The sequence below is a fragment of the Manis pentadactyla genome, chromosome 14 (assembly GCF_030020395.1).
Source record: "Manis pentadactyla isolate mManPen7 chromosome 14, mManPen7.hap1, whole genome shotgun sequence".
Lineage (NCBI taxonomy): Eukaryota > Metazoa > Chordata > Mammalia > Pholidota > Manidae > Manis > Manis pentadactyla.
Genome location: NC_080032.1, coordinates 89,243,928 through 89,267,961, shown reverse-complemented (window position 1 = coordinate 89,267,961; position 24,034 = coordinate 89,243,928). Strand labels below are relative to the sequence as shown.

General features: G+C 39.7%; 1 protein-coding gene across 3 annotated transcripts in view; it reads left to right on the top strand.

Annotated features, from left to right (window-relative positions):
- ADAMTS20 (ADAM metallopeptidase with thrombospondin type 1 motif 20) overlaps positions 1-24,034 on the top strand; it is a 118,530-nt gene that overhangs the window by 30,755 nt on the left and 63,741 nt on the right. For all 3 annotated transcript variants that reach the window (XM_057491408.1, XM_036889509.2, XM_036889513.2), the window contains exons 5-14: positions 1,828-1,911; positions 2,419-2,543; positions 3,930-3,970; positions 11,119-11,224; positions 12,924-13,070; positions 14,892-15,033; positions 16,407-16,511; positions 21,091-21,236; positions 22,433-22,614; positions 22,708-22,844. In XM_057491408.1, the coding sequence (XP_057347391.1) occupies positions 1,828-1,911; positions 2,419-2,543; positions 3,930-3,970; positions 11,119-11,224; positions 12,924-13,070; positions 14,892-15,033; positions 16,407-16,511; positions 21,091-21,236; positions 22,433-22,614; positions 22,708-22,844 (1,215 nt within the window). The remainder of the gene's footprint in view (positions 1-1,827; positions 1,912-2,418; positions 2,544-3,929; positions 3,971-11,118; positions 11,225-12,923; positions 13,071-14,891; positions 15,034-16,406; positions 16,512-21,090; positions 21,237-22,432; positions 22,615-22,707; positions 22,845-24,034) is intronic.

Below are 24,034 nucleotides of genomic sequence, written 5' to 3'. Positions count from 1 at the left end.
TTATGGCAGCCTGATAGGGAGGTTGTGTTATCACAGATGGCAGTGAGAATATGAACCTGGGACTGCACTTTATAACATTACCCATGTTGCATAAAAAACTTGAATTATATTTTCCATAACATAGTTTAAGGAAATCTTCCTGTAGTAATATGCTTAAAAATCTGTCAGGATACTGGGAATATGTTTCCAAATTCCAGCTGGTAGGTTGGTGACTTTTTAATAAAGGTGAAGCATCTGTTTCCTTTTGAAACTGAAAATACTTGTGTGGTTCTGTGTTTTATATCTAGTTATGGCATCCAGACTGTCATTTGTAGTCAATGTATTTGGGGCAGTGAGTAGAGAAATCGGTTGTTTAGATGCCTTGGTGCACTTAGGCTCTTTGTGGATTCTGGGAACTCATGGTCTGTGACGTGACGTCTTCGTTGTTGTTTTCCTTTTGTAGGGGAAGAGAGCCTTGCTTGGTGCCTACCTGGTTGGTGCCTGACTAGGGGGTGCCTGCCTGGGGGTGCCTACCTGGGTGGTGCCTTCGTGTGAGATGCCTTCCTGGGAGGTTCATTGTTCGCCTTGTAATTTGGTTTAGAAAAGCATCGACTTTTAAACTCACAGGATCAGAGGAAAACTCTGAAGTTACTGTGGGTATACTCTGTTTTTGTAATAGATGTCGTGTTTAAAGTTGCGTGGAAAATGTTCCTCCGTTCAGCTCCCGTTAAAGTGAGCGGCACTGCGGTGCTAGTGGACCCGCTCGGTGTCGCGGGGCGCCTGCCTGTCCCTGTCCCTGGAACTCCCTGGCACCCTCCCAGGGGGCCCTGCCACCCTTGCCAGAAGGCGGAGACGACAGGCCTGCATTTGCTGCCACGGAGCGGCAGCGGCCGGAGCAGAACTGGCACGTGTGTCCGAAGCCCGTGGTGACCCTGCGGGGCCTGCGTTTCCAGCGACGCCCTTGGGCCGTGTCCGCCCAACCCCCCGGGGCCTGAGAGGCCGCAGGGGCACCGCCGTACCGAGGCGGCGTCGGCCCGGGCGTTAGGGCTCCTCTGCTGCCCCAGCGGCTGCGGGCCGTGTCCTCCCCCCTCCCTCTGGCCTCCGGCCGGCAAGGCAGGAGCGGACGCCGGACCCTCCCCGGGGAGGGCAGTGCTCGCCCCGAAGCCCGGGGGCGGGGCGGGCGGGGTCCCGAGCGGCTGGTGCCTGCGGAGGAGCGCAGGGCAGAGCACGGTGTCCCGCGGTGGTGACCTGGGCAGCCCAGGAAGAGAGGTGAACCACTGAACTAGCGCCGCAGCCGTGAATCACAAGCTGCACCCTCGAAGGGGGTCAGAGACTGACCGGTTTGTGATCTGCGACCCCTTTTCCATAGCTTTTCACCTGATTCCGGGGCTCTGTCTCCATGGGTTCCAGGATTGCTGAGCATCGAAAGTCATGGGCACACTTGGCAACATACAACCAAGGCAGAAAAGATCAGGAAAACCGTGCATACTTCTGGGGAGTGTTAGGGTCCCCTAAGCTATGGATTATGACACAGAATGAAGTTAATTCTTCTGAATCCATCTAGAATAATATTTTTCAAGCTGTGATGCATGCTCAGTCACTTGAGGATATTGTTAAAATGCAGATTCGGACCCTCTAGTGAGGTGAGCCCCGACATTCGGCGCCTCTACCCAGAGACCGGTTTGGTTGGTGAAGGGCGTGGCCTGGTCACTGGGGTTCGTGAAAAGCCCCTAGGAGATGCCCGTGTGCAGCCGAGGTGGAGAATGGATCCTCCAGCCCGATTTCAGTCTCCGTGTGAGGAGAAATGCTCATTTTAGGCACCTAACGCTACATGTTTTTCCCTTGCAGGTCGCAGCAATCTACAAGGACTCAAGTATTGGAAATCTTATCAACATAGTGATTGTAAAATTAGTTGTGATTCACAATGAACAGGTAAGAAACAGGCTTAAAAGTAGTAACCTTAGTTGTAGTAGGCACCTAATGGGAATATAGAGAGGTCATGAAATTTACCAGAAACAAGCTATTCTTAAAGTTTACATTAAAAGACTTGATTTGAGAAGGAGTGAGCTTAGCTTTTTCTGTCTTGGTGTTAATAAAATGGCATGACAGCAGAGGAAGTACCAAAGGTAAACTATTTAAAAACTGAAAGTGAAAAGCCTCCTGGTATTACCCACTTTTGTAATTGTTGAAGGACATAAAATATGGTAATTTCTAGGAGTTTTTGATCCTAAATATTGGCAGTCTTCTTGGCAATGCCCTAATTAGATCCCATTTTGATGATGATGTTTTTTTCATTATTGCTAAGTTCTGTTGGTCTAATTATGTGCCACTTCGTTTGCTTGTAAAATGCTATGTGACAAATCGCGTCAGTGCTGGCATGTAAGGAACAGAGGCTCTGCTTGTTTTGATGTGACAGTGAATCGCTTGCTTTTTGTGCAGGAAGGACCAGTCATCAGTTTCAATGCAGCTACAACATTACACAACTTTTGTTTATGGCAGCAAACGCAGAACGTGCTTGACGACGCGCACCCCGCGCACCACGACACGGCCGTTCTCATCACCAGGTGCGGCTGCAGGAGCGGCCCTTCTCTAGTGGCCGCCCTGCTCCCCTGCATGCTCACCCCAACCTCCGTTACCCGAATTGTTTGTCAGTGATACATGGAAGTGTTCGAGGAGAACTTGTATCACAAAAGATACTCTCAAATGAAAGCCTTTTCTTCTGTTTTTTTTTTTGTACCAAAATACTAGTTGATTCCTTAGAAAATTAGCAATGTTAGGTTGCTAAGTAATGGCCTGACCAGAACAAAATAATTTCCTTATTTTATTATTGACAGAAGGAGAGAATTGGGAAACATATTGGAAATTAATGTAGTTAGGTTTTGTTCATTCCCCACTTGGTCTTTCAGTCCCTTGTAAAGAAGAGTTTGAATGTAATTTGGTTGTCTACCTTTGGACTCCCTGTACTTAAAAAGTTTTAACCTGTGCCTTGTTTTGATGCCCAGTGCCTGTCTTAGTTGCCAGGCTGCTTTCTCTAGGCTTTGCTCAAGCCTACTTGACTTAACTGAAAACCAGCTTTTGTCATTATAAAATGATCATCAATTTTGCAAGCACCATTCTGCCTTAATTCATGCCTGTGTCTCAGCAGCACTGACGCTGCCGTAATACTTACATGCTTGGCTGGCTGGCTGGCTGGCTGCTTGGCTGCTTGGCTGTTTGTCCAAAGGAAATAATTCTTTCACTTACAGGTCAGACTCAGAAATCTCAGCTTTCTAGAATCCTGAAATGAAAACATTTAATCCATGTAAAATAGCTGACATGTGCTCCATGTGCTTTGTCTCTTTTCAAAACTAAAGGAGCATCGATGTAATTTTACACACAGGCTCTATCATCAGTCTGTGGTTCTGTCCTGGATGGTAGTCAGAAGCCAAGCAGCAAAGATTGGAGAGAACAGACTGAAGGTGGGAAGGAGGAAAGGGCTACATGCAGAGACATAAGAAAAGAGACACGAGAACTGTCAAGTTGAATGGTTAGGGACTAAGAAGGCAGAAGCTAAAAATTTAAGTAACTTGGTAGTGTCTGAGAACTTCACTCTTTGCAGCTGAGAATAGTTGAAGTTCATGATGACATTGAAACCCTGAGAAGAGAGTGCATATGTTATATCTACTACCTAAGAAAAGCAGACAGGTGAAAAGTACATTTAGAAAGCTTTTCATTGAACTTGGGTAAAGCTTCATGTATTTAGAGCAATCACTGTTATAAAGCACCTGTTGCTTATAGATGTGCATAAATGGCCTATTACTCTGGGTTTAAACTTACTGAGAGCTTTAATAAGATGGATTTTGGAAGTCAGTTTGTGGTAATAGTCATGACATAGTTAAAGCTTTATGTCTGTTTTGGCTTGTTTCAAAATATTTTCTGAAATTGCTTCAAAATAAATCTTTTCTTTTAAGGGAAGACATTTGTGGAGCTACAGAGAAATGTGATACATTAGGTAAGTTATAAATTAAATATAGTTTATATAATTGTTTAAAATGTTTAGATTACTTTCCTTCTATTTTTATATTTTAATCATTTTGATTGTTTTGATGAATAATTGTCATTATTATTTGACTCTGCTTCCATAAATTAAAAAAAAGAACAGATACTTATGTGCCGATTACCAAATATGAAGTGCTATGCAAAGCTTGAAGTATTAAAACGGTTTTATTATATACTGTTTGCATATGAAATAAGACATAATAACATCTGCAAACTTAAAGCAAAATAATAAAATGAATAGCCATGCATACACCATCACATTTGACCACTGGAACTTAATCAATATTACTGTATGGCCTGTGCTAAATCCTTGATCTCTCCCTTTGGATTACCCCAAGACGTGGCCACTGCTGTGAGTTTCATATGTTTCAGTCCCTTCTATCTTTTGAAAAATAGTTTTGTTATTTTTGTTGACTAGAAATGATGATAGTAGGCTTTTCCCCTGGATTTTAAAGGGGATACCTTTTAAGTTTTACCACTAAGAATAATGTTTGTTATAGGTTCTTGGCAGATAACCTTATCCTAATTTTTTGAGTCTTTTAAAAAATGATGTCTGTGCATCCTCCTAAAGGAAGCCGTTTTCCTTCTTTTTGAGCTCTGTATTATAAGTCGTTAATTTTTACTGCTGTGTAATATTTCCACCACAGATTGCACATCATACCTTAGCAGTGGCTACTTGGGCTGAGTTCAGCTCTTTCCTATTATGAACTTGATTGTAAAAGCTAACATATAGTCTGATGATAATGTCTGTGTCATCACATGTGCTAATGTTCAACTTTATAAGACATGCCAAATTACTTTCTAAAGTGGTTGTACCAATTTACACCTTTATCAGTAAGCATTCATTTTGATTATATCCTTATCAACAAACGCAAGGTATCCTCAGATTTCTCACTTTTGCCTACCTAAATGTAATGTATTTCATTACAGTAATAGCTTTCAATCCCTGATTACTAGTGAGCTTGACCCTCTTGTCATGTGTTTATTGGACATTTGTATTTGCTTTTGTGGGAGGAATGAAAGAAATGTTGCCTATTATTCCGCTATGGTATTTGTCATTTTTCTTACTGCTTTTTAGGTGCTCTTTATAACTTCTCAATACCAAACCCTTTTTGGTTTAGATAGAGTGCAAATATCTTTATAATTTGTTGCTTAGTTTTCATTTGTTTGTTTCAAAATATATAATGTAGCTGAATTTATAATTTTAGGTTTAGTAATTTCATATCTTATTTAAGAAACCCTTTTGTATTTAAAAGTCTAAACATATTCTTTCTCTTACAAATATTTAAACATTCGTCCTTTTACATGTACATCTCTAAACCATTTGGGACAATTTTTTATATGGTACCAGAGTTTTGTCAGTTCCTTTTCTATGTAGATAGCATTTTCCTCAGACCACACATTTAACTTGTATTAGTATAAACAGCATATGATGCTGATTGATAGAAATGCAATAGAGTATTTGGTTTGTTTTTAAATCCAACCACCTAAGTTATTAATTATTCCTCATAATTTATCTGAAGACTCTTTTGGCTTTCTGTTTGGACAGTCATACCATTTGTGAATTATGGCAAATTATCCTTCTTCTTGTTAAGTCTTTACAATTTTCTTGTTTTTCATCTTATAGCGAGACAAAGGCCTCCTGTAGAATGTTGAATAGAAGTGATAGTAGCCTTTTTCCCTGAAGTTTAAAGGGAATACTTGTAAAAGTATCACCATTAAGAATAATATTCATTATAGGTCCTTGGCAGATAATCTTACCCTAATTCTTTTAGTGTTTTAAAAAATTAATGTATGCTTTACTTTCTTTATTTTTCTGTTTATGGATCTTTTTTTTTTTTTGGTATCATTAATGTACAATTACATGAGCAACATCGTGGTTACTAGACTCCCCCCATCATCAAGTCCCCCCCCCACACCCCATTACAGTCACTGTCCATCCGCGTAGTAAGATGCTGTAGAATCACTACTTGTCTTCTCTGTGTTGTGCAGCCCTCCCCGTGCCCCCCCACAGTATGCTTTACTTTCTTAAAAATTTTTTTGCAGATATTGAAATGATCATATAATTATTTTAATCCAGTGAATTCCTTTTATAGATGTTCTAATGATAAACCAACCTTGATCTAGTCCCTGCGCCACCCCCCCTTTTTAACACAGATTCCATTCTATGCATATATTTTCAGGAGTGAAATGACTTTCTTTTTATCATATCATATTTCTCTAATGTTGATACCAAGGTTTTATTCACTTTATAAAGTGGGAGTGTTTATCGTTTTCCGTTCCCTGGAGGCTCTAATATCGGCTTGATCTGTAGTTTGAAAGCTTGAGAAATATCACCTGGAGAGCTATCAGGGTTTCATGTTTTCTTGTGGAAAGAGTTTTAACTATTTAATTTGTCAAATGGTAACTGAACTATTTTGTATTCTTGAATATATTTTAAAAGTATTTTTTTCTAGATATTTGGTCATTTCCTTTAGTAGCAAAATTTATTAGCTTACATTGTTTTCTGAGCATTTTATCTTTTTAAGGTCTTCTGTCTATAGCTATAGTTGTGATCCATTTTATTTCTCTTTTTTAAGTTTAAATTAAATTTAACGGCTCAATTTCACTGGCATATTATCTGTGGTCTATAGGATCAGCTATTGGCTTTTTATTTCTCATTTTTATTTCATTAATTCCTGCTCTCTTTTTCAATTTACTCCTGTCTTCTGTTTGTAATGTAAATTGACTGCTTAGCTGATTAATATCCAGGACTTTCCTGATTTTATTATTTACGACTATCAGTTTACTTCAAGATTTCATTTTTGTTATGTCCCATAGTTTTGATAGAATTTTATGCAATTGAAGATTCTAAAAAATTCCATCATGATTTCTTTGACTTTTCTTTGTGGTCTCCTATGTGGTCAATTAAAGAAAGTGCTCCATGTATGTTTAAAGAGAATGTATATTCTCTGACCATGGTACACAGCAGATGTGTTAAATCAGACTTGCTAATCGTGTTGCTCCAATCAACTATATATTAATTTTTTGCGTATTGGGTCACTAATTTGAAACATGAGTATGTATCTGCCACTCTCTCCATATAGTATTAAAAGTTTCATTTCTTCTATTTTCAGGCTAACTTATAAGGTGCCTGTAAGTTTGAATTGAACCTTTTACAATTGTGTAGTAAAAGACTGTATACAATCTTTAGCAAAGCTTCTTAAAGAGAAAAAATTAGTATAGTCGTTGTCAGACATCATATTTTAAATATATGCTAGAGCTACCTCAACTTTGTCATTTAGTATTTGCTGAATATATCTTTTTCTTAAATTTTCCAATGACTTTATACCTTAGGTGATTTTCTTGGAAACTATAATTGGATTTTAAAAGTAATATCTATAATCATGTTTAACCAACAAGGTTAGTCCATTTACTTTATTGTAATTATATATGTACCATTTTGCGTTTGCCTTCTGTTCATCCCCTTTTTTACTGTGTGCCTCCCTTCTGCCTTTTCTGGCCTTTCTCTGGGCTAAGTTTTTTAATTAGTTTTCTTATTCCACTTTTCCTACTGCAGGTTGAGAATTTTATATACTGTTTTATTATTTTTGAGCTTACTGTGGTCAGAGTTAACTTTTTAAGTTTTAAGTTGACTTTATCTAAACCTCTCTCCTAAAGTAACACTCTTAGATTACTTAAACTTTTACTTCTCCCTAACTTGCATGGTATTGTTGTCTGCTATTTTCTATCAGTTTGCAAACCTTGCATATTAAGGGATAATGTTTTATATTCAATATTTGTTTACATTTGTGCCAATATTTATGAATTTTACATAATTCTCACACCTCAAACTTTGCTTTCTAAGGTAATTTTCCTTTTTTTCCCCTGAATTGTATCCTTTACAAGTTCCTTTAGTGAAGATAAGTTTGTGAAAAATTCTCTATTTAGGTTCCATTTTAGGTTGATAGTTATTTTTTCTTAGGATTTTGAATATATTGCTGCACTGTCTTCTGACTCTTGATGTTGGGAAATCTGTGCTAAGTGTAGTCATGAATTGTTTGGTGCCCTGTCTCCGGCTGGCTTGTTCGCTTCCATGTTTGGTCTTTGATTGTGAGCTCATGTTTACTTAATATTAATCCATGGGATTAGCAGTAGACTGCTTAAAAAGTGTCTACTTTCCTCCAGAGAGGATTTTTCAGTTGTTTCTCAGTAATGCAGAGGGGGCTACTAACCAGGGTTAATGTGGGACTTGGTTTAATGTGGGAAAAGTTAGGATCAGATGCTCTACTTTGAAGTGCTCTCTAACAAGCTCTTCCTCTCTGGATTGTACTGCTTTCACTGCTATTTACCCTCAGAACAGATTCTAATACCCTACTATTCACTGCTACCACTCAGGATTTAGCTTAGAGTATAAATATGTATGTAGTTATGTGTGCACGCATGTCTACAGGAAAGGGGCGGGAGAAAATGTGTGTGTTAGATTTTGGAGCTAGGAACTTGATCATTCTTAGAAATCATGTGAGCTTAGTTTTCATGAAAGTGTTTGTATTAATGATTTAGTTTCTTTGTGTTTGGAGGACCCTTTAGAAACACATTTGTGGAACTAGATACCCACTACACTGATTTTTACAACAAACCCCATTCATTTCTCCCTGCAAAGTATTCTATGGCTGTGTTTGTGTATCTTGAGTCAGTCATCTAATAAGAGTCCATTGAATTTATTATATTTCTTACATTGTTGATGCCTTATTATCACATCTTTATACTAAAAGTTAAGCATGACTATGTCTGACGTATCCTACTGTTTTTTAAGTGATTCAATGCTAGATATTCTGGACTACGTAGAAGTGAATGGTCTCCAGTCCCCAATCGTTTTTGTAGTTTTCAGCCACCTCTGTGCACATAAATCATAGTGACATTTGAAAACCTACACTGTGAAATGAAAGCATTCATATTATCCTTTAAATCAAAGGTAATGATAGCTGATATACCTGAGTGCTTACTATATACTAGACACTTCGTTAAGGTTTTACTTTATTTACCCCTTTAATCTTCACAACGAATCTATGGAGAATGACTGTTATTTAAATTTTATGGATGAGGATAAATAATTTTTCCAATGCTGCCCAACTTGTATTAATACAAGTAGCAGCATTTTATTTTCTCATCTAAAATATGTGGAAAAATTACTAAGGATAGTTACTAATGGCAAACACAAAATGTTGGTAGTAAATACAAGGTTTCCTTCTGTATCTCCTTTTGTAGATATTGTTGCCCTGTTTGAGTATGTTTTGCGAAGGATGTTGAAAAATGGTTTTCATTCTTCAGGACAGTAGATTGGGTAACTCTATGCAGTTTCTTGCAGTTCTAAACATAGGGAACCTGTATCAAATTGGGGCCCATGCTACTTTATTCTACCTTTGACCCCTTTTAGAGAGTCCAGTAGCAGCTTGTGTAAATCTAGGCACAAACCATCAACCGACTGCTCTACATTTACTTCGATTTTTGCTGGTCTTACTTGTTTATGGTCATCCTTTAGGTTGGTTTCTGATCATGTGTAATATGTATTTTATCAGATCTGTTCCATCTTTGAGCATGAAACAAAGTTTGGGTGATAATTGAGTCAATATTGTGTTCCAAATATTTGTCCTGCCCTGAAAATCAGTATATTGGAATTGAGCCACTTGACATATTGAAAATACTAATGAAGACATGGGAACAGGAGGATATTCAGGAAAAAAATGTGTTCAGTTTAAACTACACTGATACAGGGAGAAATGTAAAACTGATCCAGACTGACAAAAATAATTGCACATAGAAGGATGAATTTTATAATCCTAAGGAAATCAATTGTATTGCACTTTGGGCAGAGGACTGTTAAAGAAAGAATCTCTCTCTCTCTTTATCTTTACTTTATTTAATTTTTTTTGGTCTTGATTCTAAGAAAAAACCCTTTTGGGGAACTTAGTCCAAGCAAGGCCTTCTGGCTATGGGATCAAAAGAGGGCAAATCTTTCTGTTAAGAAAAAAAATATTGGTGAATGAACTTTTAGACTGAATTTTCCCAGCATTTTAGATTCTTCAGTTTAACTTTTATTTCTTTCAAAAGCACACAAAAACATTCTAATTGTTGAGAAATTTAATTGAGATGCTAAGAAAATGTCCACGCTTTTAGCTTTTATGAATAAAACAATACATAGAATGAAGTTAAAACACAGTAGATAAGCTTATTCTCTATATTAATAAGTTTCTAAATGCAAAACTTTACAGTAAGAAACTGGTTGTAGATGACAAAATCTCTTTTTATGAAAATTATAGGGCAGATAAATTTACAAGCATGTATTGAAGGATAGTAATAGAACACCCATGTGATTATGTTAAATAAAAAAGTAAAGTGAAATGTGAACTTGGTTGATGGACTGTGGATTGTAGTAATGAACATATATGTTGGATTTCATATTTTAGATTAATTAAAGAACAAGATCTTGTCATCTTTGGTGTCCAGCCAGCCTCTTGATCTATCAGCAGCATGTTGGAGCTGCATGTTATTCTATATATGAGTGAATAGATCTTAATATATGGTACATTTTCTGTTGCTGAAAGGGTTACAAAATTGAGTGTAACAATTATGGTATAATCATGTTTTATTTAATGTATTAAATGCTAGGTACTATTTTAAGCACTTAACATATGTTTACTCATTTAATTGTGATTGTATAGTATGCTGCCTCAAAACTTTAATAAATTAAAAGACATGTCATAGGTATGTAGTGTCTCGTACTATTCTGTTACAGTTGAGGCAGTCACACCTCTCCTGCCATCCCCACTAATGACGGGTAACATCCTTCTTGTAACGAATATTCTTTCTCTGTTTTAAATTGTTTGCTCACCCCATATTTTTGGATTGATTTCTTCAGTAAAAGAATCCAAGAACCTCCTAAAAAGATTTCAAGTGCAGACAGATCTGTTCTTTTTCTTTCACCTTAGAAAATGTTCATGCAACATTAAGGGCCAACTGTATTCATTGGCAGTAATGCCACTGCAAATGCTTTAAAATCTAGCCCTTTCTGATTTGGTCATATTTCCCGTTCTGATGAGGTGCCAACGTGAACTTTTTCAGGCTTAGCAGAATTAGGTACCCTGTGCGACCCTCTGCGGAGCTGCTCTGTGAGTGAAGAAAATGGACTCAGTGCTGCCTTCACGATCGCCCACGAGCTCGGGCACGTGTGAGTACCTCCCCGTCCCTCCGGACACGCCTTCTGTGTATCACGGCACAGATGACTGAATTCCACCTGCAGCTGAGCAGCTAGCACCTGGATGTCTTTAGAAACATGATTGTGATTTTCATCCCCCAAATGCTCCCTCTGGCCCCTTTGTGACGTGTTGGGTCAGACAGGCCGCACAGATCGCCAGGCCAAGCAGAGCCAGGGCTTGGGGTTCTTTTATTTCGTTTACTCTGTTGGATTATGTGACAAGCACTTCTGGCCTCTGTTCCCTGTTATCCTGTTCGTGGCCACGTACCTCCACCCTCCTGTGGGAGGGCCTGCAGGGGCTCCTGGTTCCGGGGGCTCCCAGCCGTGTTTGTGATGCCAACTCAGTTCTTCATCTTGTAGCTCGGAGCCCCAGGAGAGAGTTTGGCATATGGGAATTTCTTAGTCATTAAAAGATACGTTTAAAATAACTTTTTCTCCCAGCTCTGTAGTTCCTTGTAAAAATGTGGGATTCTCCAACCTGTTCCTGCATTATTAAAAATTCACCGAGTTTGGAGGCCGCAGTTTCCCGTGCTACCCTCAGAGCTCCCACGGGAGGTCAGAAGCCCCCGCGGCTCCTCCTCTGAGAAGTGACTCCAGACGGACCCCCAGCACTCCTGGGGGGAGTTGGGGCTAGAGTTGCCTCCTTTGGTCTGACTGTATTTCCTTTTCCTGGTCATGCCTTGACATCATTAGAGTAGTCAGCTGGGACAATTTCAAATGGAGATACTTTTTTATTAAACGAGTGCTCGTCGGTTTGCCTTTAGCATGGTTATGTCTCATGAGCACCGGCAAGGTGCATACGTGGGGGTTTGAGGCCTTGAAGTGGGGGCGGAGTCAGGATCATGGCCGAGGGCCACAGGAGCTGAGCAGCAGCCCGCAGAGACCACCAGTCACGGGTTTCGAAGGCCGTAACTAGGGGGGAGGCTGTTCTTGCAGAGACGGCTACCTCGGGCACTTATTTTCTCCCAGACTCTATAGGTGTCTTTAGAATATGGGTAAATAGTTTAACTGAAAGACCCATTCAAGTGTTTGGTAGTCAAGGACCTGAATCACGTGGTCTCAGTGTTTCTTCTAGACGTGAATTTATGCTTGAGTCCTCAAGAGGATGATGTGTAGATTCTGTTGTGGACCAGCTATTTAATTAAATTGTTTAATTGTTGAATCACTGTGTTGTGCACCTGAAACCCATACAATATTGTACATCAGTTGTACTTCACTACAAAGTATGAAGAAGTCCTGTCAATACTGCAGCTACAGACAGTGGTCCAGAAATTAGTGTGGCATTGCGGCCTTTCCCTAATCTGCCCACATCTCCAGGGCGTGCATGTTGAAACCGGCAGGTGTTGCTGTGTGAGTGCTGTGCCCACGTTTTGATGAGGTGCCCCAGAATCCAAATGCTTTGATTGTTTAGACTCAGATACCAAACCTACAGACTGTGCTACTGATCAGTTATGATTTATAATTCTATGAGGTCATGTGCTTGTAAACATGAAGATAACCCTCATTTTATGATGCTTTATATAGAGATCAAGAATATAAATTCTGATGTAATCAGATTTATCTGTATTTTGCATTATAGTATATAAATATGTTACTATATAGATTTTAAATATGTTACTAATGTTGTATACATAATTTTATATTTTTAAGTGTTTGTTTATTTATTTTTTAGATTTAATGTTCCACATGATGATAGTTTTAAATGTAAGGAAACTGGAATTAAACATCAATATCATGTAATGGCTCCAACTTTAAATTACCACACGAGTCCTTGGACCTGGTCAAAATGTAGTCAGAAATATATCACTGAATTCCTTGAGTAAGTCTGAAGTTATTTCTAGTTATGTAATTGGACATCTATTATATTATGAAATTCAAATTTGTATGTTGTGGTTCAATTTCTCTTAAGTTTTTCATTGTTTAAATTTAAGCTTACTTTCACAGCACCAATGTGTTTTTAAAAACAAGGATGGAGTTGTATATGCATATTATTTCAGTCCTAAAATTTTTTTTGGGGTAGCACTGCAGACTACCTATCTTTTTTTTTTTAATTTGGGCCCTCTGTTATGATAACTCCTCTTTAGTGGGGGACATAATGTAAATCACAGCTTCCTTGTTTGTGTGTGAATTTTCCCAGAAGCTATTAGGTAATAATTTGAGAGGAGTTTGCCTTATGTCTGAGATACCCTTAAAGGGCAGAGGATAGCTGATGTCACCGTACGAGTGTCCCCAGCAGGCCTGGGAGCCACAGGCCTGCGGAGCCTCCAGCCTCACATGCTCTCCTGCGGCTCTTCCAGCTCTGGAAGGAGGCGGATCCGGGCTTTTCTTTTTTTTGCCTTGTCCCTCCATCTCTCACCAGGTTTCTCTCCTCAACTTCTTTAACCCAAACGATGTTTCTATACTAGTTCCTGAAACTTGCCCAAAAGGCAAAGCCAAGCTCTTCCCAGGTGATCCCTTTCCTGTAAACACAGCCCTTTTTTGTTTTCTTCTGCCTCATAGTCTAATCACCAATTTAAGCAGTTTCTAGTTTCCTCTCTTGACAAGAACTATGGGAATATAAGTGAAGCCACATTTTGGAATATCTGCTTATAAACATATTCCATAATGGTAATCACTGATTATCCTTGTATGGGAAGTTGACGTAAAAGCGCAACACGCCGTTGCTGGTCTGTTTGTGGTTGCGTGGAGCTTTGTTCAGTGGCTGAGGTATTGCTTAAGAATACCGGTGGGTTTGCTTATTTTTGGAAGGGGTATTAATGTGATCCCTCCAATGGGAATTTTAAAAGTTACATGTCCATTTTTTTGACAAGATTAAATGTTCTTCTAGCCAGTAAAAATTTCCAGATATTTCTTCTGATTATTGCAATGGAACAAATTGTTTCTTTTAACCCAGTTGGAATGACTGACCCTCATCAGGGTTTTCCACAGACCAGAGATTGCGGGTCAAACTTGGGGTAACAAATACACGCTTTCCCTATTTACCACTTTTATAAGTCCTTTAAGTGTATCACCTACTTGAATAGCAACTGGCAAGGCTCACAGACTAGGAAACTCAGGTCAGAGAGGTTACACCCCTCGTCCACAGCTGAGCATCCCGGGAAGTGGTGGGACCAGAACGCGAACCCCAAAGTCGTTTTAGTTCTTGACTGTTTTAGTCCCTTCTTAAAAAAAATACGTTTGAGATGGAGACAGTATAACACTTTTTGAATTGACTTTGTTTTGATGTTGTTTAGAACTATATTTTCTCAAACAGTTTGAAACTTCTTTTTATGTTTTGACCATTCGGACATTAGATATCCAGCATTACCACCGGGGGGCAAAGTAGGATGAAAGTATAACCTGGTCACTGTGGGAATGTATGTTTCATAAAGTGTGTTCAAGTGAAGCTTGTTCTTTGTCATCGCTCTTTTTAAAAATTGTATCTTGAAGGCACCTGTGGGGCATAAATGAGAGTAAACACAGAAGGAGCCTTTTGTAAACTGTAGGGCTTTCTTCCTGACTTTGATAGGAGTCGGTTTTTCAATTATGGGAAAAATACTCATGTTCTCTTTGCAAGTTCAGAAGAGCAGAAAATGAGATCAAGAGGCGTTATACCAAATTGCATCCATATGCATTCAGAGTGTTTTCTCTGTCGGTGCAGTACTGGCCGCGGGGAGTGCCTCCTTGACAGACCCAGTGGGAGAGCCTATGATCTGCCTCCACAACTCCCTGGGCTGACATACGACGGGGACAAGCAGTGTGAGCTTACGTTTGGTCCTGGATCACAAGTGTGTCCCTATTTGGTAAGAAAAATATTGTCCTTCTGCTTGAAAACTACCGTAAGGTTGTATTTAGAATATATTTCAAAATACACATTTATTCCCTTGAACAGAAAGTGAACTGACTGTATCTTAGAAGTTTTTAAGTTTTGTAAAATTTGGTATTTGACAGAAAGGGTTGTAGAAAAGGACACTTAAAATTTATTGGGTACTTATCATACACCAGGAACTGTGTTAAGTTCTTAAAAATTATTTCATTAACACTCACAAAATCCTACAAAGTATTCCCATTTAGAAAAGAGAGCCATAGATAGTTTATTGAATATTACAAACATTCAAATACTGTTATTTTGGGTCAGGGGAGAAAATATGTGTTTTGATAATGGATTGTATCAAAGGCCCCAGTAATCTAATAGACTACATTTTAACTTACATAGATTTGAATTGAATGAAATTTGGGGCCTGTTGTTTAGTTTTTGTTAAACTATCATTTACAATTTTTTTGAGGGTTTTTTGTAGGGTAAATACACTACAGGATTGTGAGGCTCCTGGAACCAGAAACACAGTCTTATTCATTCATTTAAAAAAGGGTTTATCTCCATATCCAGTTCAGGATCTGCAGGTAGTAGGTGCCACAAAATAAATGTTTTTTGAATGAATGAGTGAAAGTTTCTTAACTGAGTGCAGGGAAATACAGAGCATATTCTACATAGTGAATATTGTTTCTAAAGTTGTAAATTTATAATCACAAATTTTAATAAGTCTTTAAACATCCACTATGGAGAGGGGAATATTCACCTTAATTTTTCATTACGTAAGATACATTTCTTTCCTACCTGATTTAGACACTAAATAAACTTTGAATTTAAATTCAGAAAAAGAAGGAATTGTCTTGGGTATATCTCCGGTGAGGCTCTGTAGATTTTCGTTTATTGTGAAATGTTGAGAGCTCTTTGTTCAGAAGTTGAAAGTATGCATTATATTCACAACCTAGGAAGCCAGGATACATTATACAGTATCTGTATGCACATTATTCATACATTCCACCAGTAGATAGAAAGGGGCTTTGGAAATGCCCTGAGAATAACATTTAACAACAAAACGCCCTTTAGGAAAATGTCCCACATGATTTTGAATATTTCCACTCAAATTCATTTCTCCCATTGTTGAATGTATGATGAAAACCTCAAAGTTTTTAAAGACTAAATGTTGCCATTTTATGTGTTAAGAGGAAAATTGATGACTAGAACTCAGTAAAGACTTTTTGCTGATTTCCACCTCTGACCATGAAACCAGGAAATGTGTGAGATCACCTGAAAGCCACTACATTAACTGCGCTGGCCCCGGGGGTGGTAGGGTGCACTTGCTGTGTTAGCCTGCCTTTTGCTTCTCTGCAGAAACAGTGCCGGCGCCTCTGGTGCACGGGGGCAGGAGGTGCTCATCACGGCTGCCGCACCCAGCACATGCCCCTGGCAGATGGAACAAACTGTGGTCCTGGGATGGTAGGTTTTCTCGAAGGGTGAGTTTTGGACCAAAAGATCGTTCAGGGATGTGATTGCATTTCAACATTCTTCATTATTTGGCTGCCAGCCCTCATCCTGTTAGTTCAATTCATGTTGCTATGTTTGTTTGATGGAGTACGTTGTCAAGTGAATTGAATTTGATTTTTACCTTTTTATTCAAGACCATCTGGCAGAAGGATATTTAAGTTCTAGCTATATAATTAAGTACAGGAATATATTGTTATCTAAGTACTGTAGAGTCTTTTTATTAAAAGTAAGTGTAGAATAAAGGTCCTAATATTTCTGAAAATCCTCCAAGTTCAAGGATGTTACCACTGTATACATTTTCTCCTATAAAATTCAATTAAGTCTAATTGGAAGATTCAAGTGGCTCCTTCAGGTCTTTAATGGTTTTAGATTGAAACATACCCCTTAAATATAAACTGCCTACCGTCCTACGTCTCTACCATCCTAACATCATTCACGAACTTACCTGCATCTGCCAACACGACGTTCAAGCGACAGGGTTCACCGTGGTCGCGTCGCAGGCGTTGCGTGTGAGGATGAATGCCGACTGTGTTTGGCACTCCAGGCTGGCAGCGAGCCCTTCAGGCCTTGGGGCAAGGGTTTGCACGGATACGTTTCCGTCTGTTGGCCGCCTCTGAGCATCCTCAGCACAGAAGGAACGCTTCCTTGGCGACGGCTTGGCTGGTGCTTCCTCTCATTAACTTCACATCACACAAAACTAAAAACCTAAATTCAGGTCAGTTCAGTAGCTGAACTTGGGCCTTTACCACCCGTTGCTTCACTGAAAGGTTTGTACCAGCTACTGCCCTTCTTCTGAATCACTTTTCCATAAAAAGGGATGGGTTTTCAGTTTTCATGTATATCACAAATGAATTGGTCATTCAGGTTCCACTTGGAGCGTCAGCATGTTTTGCAGACCCGGAGCACTGGTTCCCGTGGTTCAGCACTCAGGTGGCTCTGCGGCTGGAGGACCCGAGGTCTCGGGCGCTTGCTCAGTTCTTGGATTTAAGCTAAAACTGAACTTTAGTTTACCTAAAATTTCTACTCTGATGATAAGAATTCTTTAAAAAGACTTTTCCTCAGTCTTGTGGCCAGTTCTAGTGATTGGCTTTTGGCGCAGGAGTACCTTCTGTTGTCTGAGGGCAGCAGAGGAAGAAACCCCTGTGAGGTCTGAGCACCGGGCTGCTGGTGTTGGCCCGTCAGACAGAGGAGGTGCCCGGGGTGCTCACCCGGCTCAGATCTAGGGCTTAAAGTTACCGTATGCCGAGGACTCAGGCTTGAATGCGTGTGGCTCAGATAATGACTGATGTGATGATAAATGTCAAGAGATGCACTATTTGTAACTGACTCATCGAGCAGCCTAAATCCAGTTCAGGCAAAGACATGATTTTTAAAAATTGAAATATATTAATAAAATGCACAGACCTTAAGTGTACCATTCGATAGGCTTTAACAAATGTAGACTCACACATAGCCAATGTCCCAGTCAAGAGTAGAACTTTGCTGTCACTCCAAGAAGTTTGGTCTTGCCTCCTTGTAGGCAATTTCCCTTCTGTGCAGAGACAACTCCGTTTTTCTATCTCCCTAGATTGTTCTGTTCTTGACTTTAATGTAAACAGAAGTCTATAGCACGCTCTTCCTGCAGGGGTTGGGAGTGGGCCGGGTTTCCTTTATTCAGCATAATGTTTGGGGTCTCATCTGTAGTGTGCCGATCAGTATTTCATTCCTTATGAATATGGTGCAGTGTTATTCAGCTGCACAAATACACTGTAATTTGTTTATCCATTCTCCTGTTGATGGACATTTAGGTCAGTTTCAGTTTGGGGTTTTTATGCTTGGGCTGCTATGAGCATCATTTTACAAGTCATCTTGCATGTCTGCATTTCTCTTGCGTAAATACCTAGAGTAGAATTGCTGGGTCATAGGTAGGTGTATGTTTAACATGAAGTTGCCAGTTTTCTAAAATATGTGTACCATTTGTCACGCTCCCCACGGCAATGTGTGAAAGTTCTGGTTGCTTTGCCTTCCTAACAGTGTTTGATAGTTAATCTTCTAACAAAATTTTAGACATTCTAGTAGGTGTGCAGTGAACTCCTTGTGGTTTTAATTTGTATTAATGGGTCTTGTGTGCTTATTCGCCACTGGGTTATTTCTCCAATGAGCTGGTATGAAGGGCATGGATGTTTTGGAATTCAAGGTAAATGTGATGAGATACCACAACCTACTTTAAAGCCTGGGTAGATTATAAGCAGAGGTAACATGATAAATATAAATATTTTATTAATTGGACACAGTGAGCCCCCCTGCAATAGCCCTATTCAGAATTAAATAGGCCTTTCATCCAAGGGAAATTTTAAACAAATGTCCTGTAATTTTGCCTTCACAATCTCCTTAGCACCTTTATCTTTCGACTTTCTTAAATGTAGGACTATCTGTTAAATGCTTTTGGTAGTAAATCCATTTGCATGAAGACCTGCTAAGTCATCTGACAATGAGATAATTCTACTACTTGATGAGCAGTATGACATAATATTGGTTTCATGCTCTGATCTCTCAGAAAAAGAGAACATGAAGGATTATTTGAGATGTTTCTGGAAGATGTCTGCAAAATTTACATGCACATCATACATTCTAGTCTGAGATTTAGTTTTTGTTCACTTCTAATGTGTCTTTCTCATGTTCTGATGGAGGGCACAAAGCACTTTGCCTGCTACTGAGCCTGGTTATAGGATTCATTCATTCAACAAAGAGTAGTCAAGGGCTTACCATATGTCAGGCACTGGACTGGGTCCTTGGGCTGCGTCAGTGAGCAGAAGAAGATCCTCGCACTCGTGGAACTTTCATTCTAGGGGAAGACTAGGATAGTAAAATCCATGTAATAGTGCAATGAGTTTGGCACATGCCATGAAGAAGTACAATAGGTGGGAAAAGGGCAAATGGCAATTGAAAACATGGTCAAGGCAGAGCTCACAGGAAGTTCCCTGATGATAGGGATTCTCAAACTCTCTGTAGTAAACGTGTTTAAATTTTTAAAAATTTCTGGTCATTTATAAACTGATACTTTTGCACAAAATGAATAAAAATGACTAGGAAAATGAAATGAAAAAAGTTTTCAAAATATAAGCCAAGTTTTTCTACAGAAGAAAGTATGGCAGTTCCTCAAACTTAAAAATAGAATTATATGACCCAGCAACACCACTTCTGAGTATATATCCAAATGAAGTGAAACCAACGTCCTAAAGAGATACCTGGCTCTGTGTCAGCATTATTCACAATAGCCAAGAAGAGGAAGTAACCCAAGTGTCCATCAGGGGGTGACTGAGAAAGCAAAATGTGATGTGTCCGCACAGTGGGATATTATTCAGCCCTAAAAGGAAGGAAATCCTGATGCATGCTACAGCATAGATGAGCCTGGAAGACATTGTGCCGAGTGAAATAAAAGTCACAAGAGGAAAATAATGTAATTTCAATTATCTGAGTCATGTTGAGCAGTGAAATGTAGAGACAGAAAGAATGGTGGTTGCAGGGCTGGGGAGGGGCGATGGGTGTTACTGTTCATAGGGTGCGGGTCTCAGGGTGGAGAGAGGGCGGTGGTGGCCACACACAGTGTGAACGTGGTTCGGTGCTACTGAACTGTGCGCCGGAAAAGGGCTAAGATGGAACATTTTATGTTGTATTTTACCACAATTAAAGGCAACCATAAGCCAATTTTAAAATTTACTTTAATAAACATAAAATTACTCTGTCAGAATCGTAGACAAGTCTGCTGCCCCTCGATGTCTGCACTCTTCCCCTCACAGACTGACAGCAGCCGGTTCGTAGGTGAGCGTCCGTGCAGGTGCCGCATGTGCTCAGCTTTCATGTAGTGGAGGCTGGACGGCTGACGGTGCAGGAGAGATGGGCGGACGGCCGAGTGATGTGGAGTAGTGAGAAGGGATGAGGTTAGGCACACAGGCGGAGGGATTGGCTTTGGCCAGGAGCATGGATTCTTCATGTGTATTAATAGGAAAGCTGAGTACTGGGCACAGATGCTGTTAGGGGGTGGGAGGTGTGGTGGGAGGTGGGAGGCAGATTCTTCCATAAGTGTCCATTTTCTTGATGAAAGTAAAGTGATCTGTGCGACTTTGGATGAGATGGAGTAAAAAGCAGAAAAGTGGCAAAGTGATCTTTTTGCATAAAAACAGAAGCATGAATATACATTGAATTAAGCTAGTATTTGTTTGCTTCTTTGTAAGAAATATTCTCATCTTACCATCTAAGTTTTCCTTATACCTATAGATCTTCTCTCTCCCAGTGCAACTCTGGGCCTCAGTGGCAAGGACTATCTCCTGTTCTCTTTGCACTCCATAGATTTTCTTACAGTTGTGCAATAGATACTCAAAAAATATTCTTAAAGTGGGCCAAATGTAATTGTGTTTTTGAATTGACCGTGTTTTGCTTTAACTTGCATATATTTTCTTCTTTTATCGATCTTGATGCTCATAATTACTGTCATGTTCTAGCTAGGCATATGTGAATCACTTCTTTTTGTGTTTGTTATTATTTTTTTTAGCATTGCCACCATGGGCTATGTGTAAACAGAGAAATGGAATCACGTCCTGTGGATGGTGAATGGGGACCATGGGGGCCTTATAGCTCTTGCTCCCGAACATGTGGAGGTGGAATCAAACACACAGCCAGGCTCTGTGATCGCCCCGAGTATGTCTTTTTTATGTCCCTGTAAATTAAGATTATCTCAAGGCACCAGAAAGTAAACCCCAGTTTCACTCACTTCTAAACTGGAGGTCAGTCTGTAATTTCTGAGATTCAGAAAACTTCTGGAATACTTTAAGCCATATTATTTTATATCTTGGCTGACTCAGATCTTTAAACTAAAATTTAGAATCTGAATTAAGACAGAGCCATTTTTTCTTTTCTTTTTTTCTGATTTAGTGTAAATGTGAAATAGTTGTAAAAAATCACATAATATCATGGCAGTTTTACATTTACTGTGTTTCCCATTGAAAGGTCCTGGTTCCTTTCAACTGTTTTGTCTCTCCTGGATAAAATATGTATTTTCATTTCCAGTTTTCTTTAACTGTTCTGTCTAATTTGACATGTCATATTTTCTTTCTCTGCTTCTCATGTTATAGATGCATCACTTTCTTTAGTTCTTTAGTTTGAATAAGTACTGAAGCATATCTCCCCCTCATCAAACTATTTAAAGACTTTATAGATTCCATAAAGATTTCTAAGTAATATTTCTGTTGCTATATGATATATAAAGTGGTAAGCAGTATGACACTCTTCACTTAAAGTCTCTTAACAAGAATTTTTAATGGAGAAATGTAACATAATCTGAATAAAATCTGACCTAGTTCATTTGTATTTTAGAATAAATTAGCTAAAACTCATATTTTAAAAATGCTGACAGAGTTTTTATTTTCCAACATAAGTAGAAATAAAGGGATGAATGGATATAGGTAATACCATGAAACTCTTTGAAATGGGTGATTAGTATATTTGTGACAAAGATAGAAATATATATTTATTTTTTATTTAACATGGTATTATCTTCCTTTATTATCATCTGTGGCTCTCTTTTTCTCCAGAAAGTATGAAAAAAACCTGTTTTGAAGTTTTAAACCAAATTCCCATCCATAGTTCCTTGTTAGTTAAGTCATGAATAAGATCATTTCTGCCCTCCAGGCCACAGTGTCCACCCTAAGGTGGATATTTTTGCAGTTTATTAGCCATAAAATTGCTTATAAATCATATTACATACTTCTGTTAAAAACAAAATTTATTGGTGAGACTAAGTGGTTTCCCAGATTCTGGAAAAGAATGGAAGAGTTTTAGAAGTAAATGGCAGAAATAATGTACTGAAGTGCTTTAAAATGCAATGACTTTGACAGGCCCCGGAATGGAGGAAGGTTCTGCGTGGGCCGCAGGGTGAAGTTCCGCTCGTGTAACACGGGTCCCTGCCCAGGAGGCGGGCAGGACTTCCGGGGGCAGCAGTGCTCTGGTTTCGATGGCAGACATTTCAACATCGATGGTCTTTCCCCCAACGTGCGGTGGCTTCCCAAGTACAGTGGGAGTAAGTAACTGTATCTTTCTGATGTGAGAGTTTCTTGAGGCGTAGGAACGTGCAGATGTATAATTGCACAGCACGATTTAACTTTGTTCCCAGTTGCCATGAAAGATCGCTGTAAGCTGTACTGCCGGGCTGCGGGAACCGCTGACTTCTACCAGCTGAAGGACAGGGTTGCCGACGGCACCCCTTGTGGGGCTGAGACTAACGACGTCTGCGTTCAAGGCCTGTGCCGGGTACGTGAACTTACCCAACAGTGGCTTTCAGAATAATGTTCTGCTGCTGTGTCTGTGACCAGATACCACTTCCCTTGCTGCAGAATGCGTCCTTGTGAATTCCGGTGCGCCAGCCTTTGGTGTTCTCCTGGGTGACGCCACGCCGTCGGGAGGACTGGTCGGGGGGCCTGTGACTAGGCAGGTCTGCCACCGCGACTGGCCCCCGAGGCCCCGACATGAGCCTGCTGGTTTCATTTTGCCTGTGGTGCCCAAACCAGGATGCGCATCAGGTCGGCTTCCCGGAGAAGATAGAAATTCTAGGGCACAGGGGTCAAGGCATTTCATTACCAAGGTAACCGGTAATAGGTGTTTGGTTATAGAGAGAATTGGTTCTATTACATTCTACCAAAGGAATGAGTTTATAAGATCACTTTTATATTCTTTAGACAGTGTTCACTACTCTAGTTCTCAAACTCACCATTTGCTAGTTAAAATGGGACCTCCTGTGGGTCGTTTTCTCCTTCCATGTTAGAAGCGATGATGCCCCCTCCCTCGTTTCATCCCCGCCCCTTACTTCTCGGGTACAGTCAACAAGCATTGACCAAGTACCTGTTGGATGTCGGATGCTATTCATGGTGGAACAACGGGGCGGAGCCCTCGACTCTGATGTGGTCACAGGTCCGGGGAGAAGATGGGGCACGTGAACAACCAGGACAGGGTCATCTGCAGGGCGGCATGGAGGTACTGAGAAAGGGTGTCTTGTTTTATGGGGAGGTAGATAGATTTAGAGAGTGCTCATGGAATATATGAGGCTTTAGCTAATTATTGAAGATAAACAGGTTTTAGAGCAATGAGGAAATAAGGGACCAGCGTCAGAGGCAGGGACTAGCTGATGGTTGTTAAGGTGCACTTTTTTCTGAAATCCTTGGAGATCCTTGGAAGTATTTGGAGTTGAGCCAGAGATGTGATTTGATTTGCATGTTAGAATCTTCAGAATACATTGGGTTAGGAGGAGGCTGGAGTTAGGTGAGCCATTCAGCAGAATTCTAGGGGGAGCAGGTGAACCTTGAATTCCAGCACACATTGCAGATGGTGGTCTTAAAAACAAATGGTGAGTTTGAGAACTAGAGTAGTGAACACTGTCTAAATAATATAAAAGTAATCTTGTAAACTCATTCCTTTGGTAGAATGTAATAGAACCAATTCTCTCT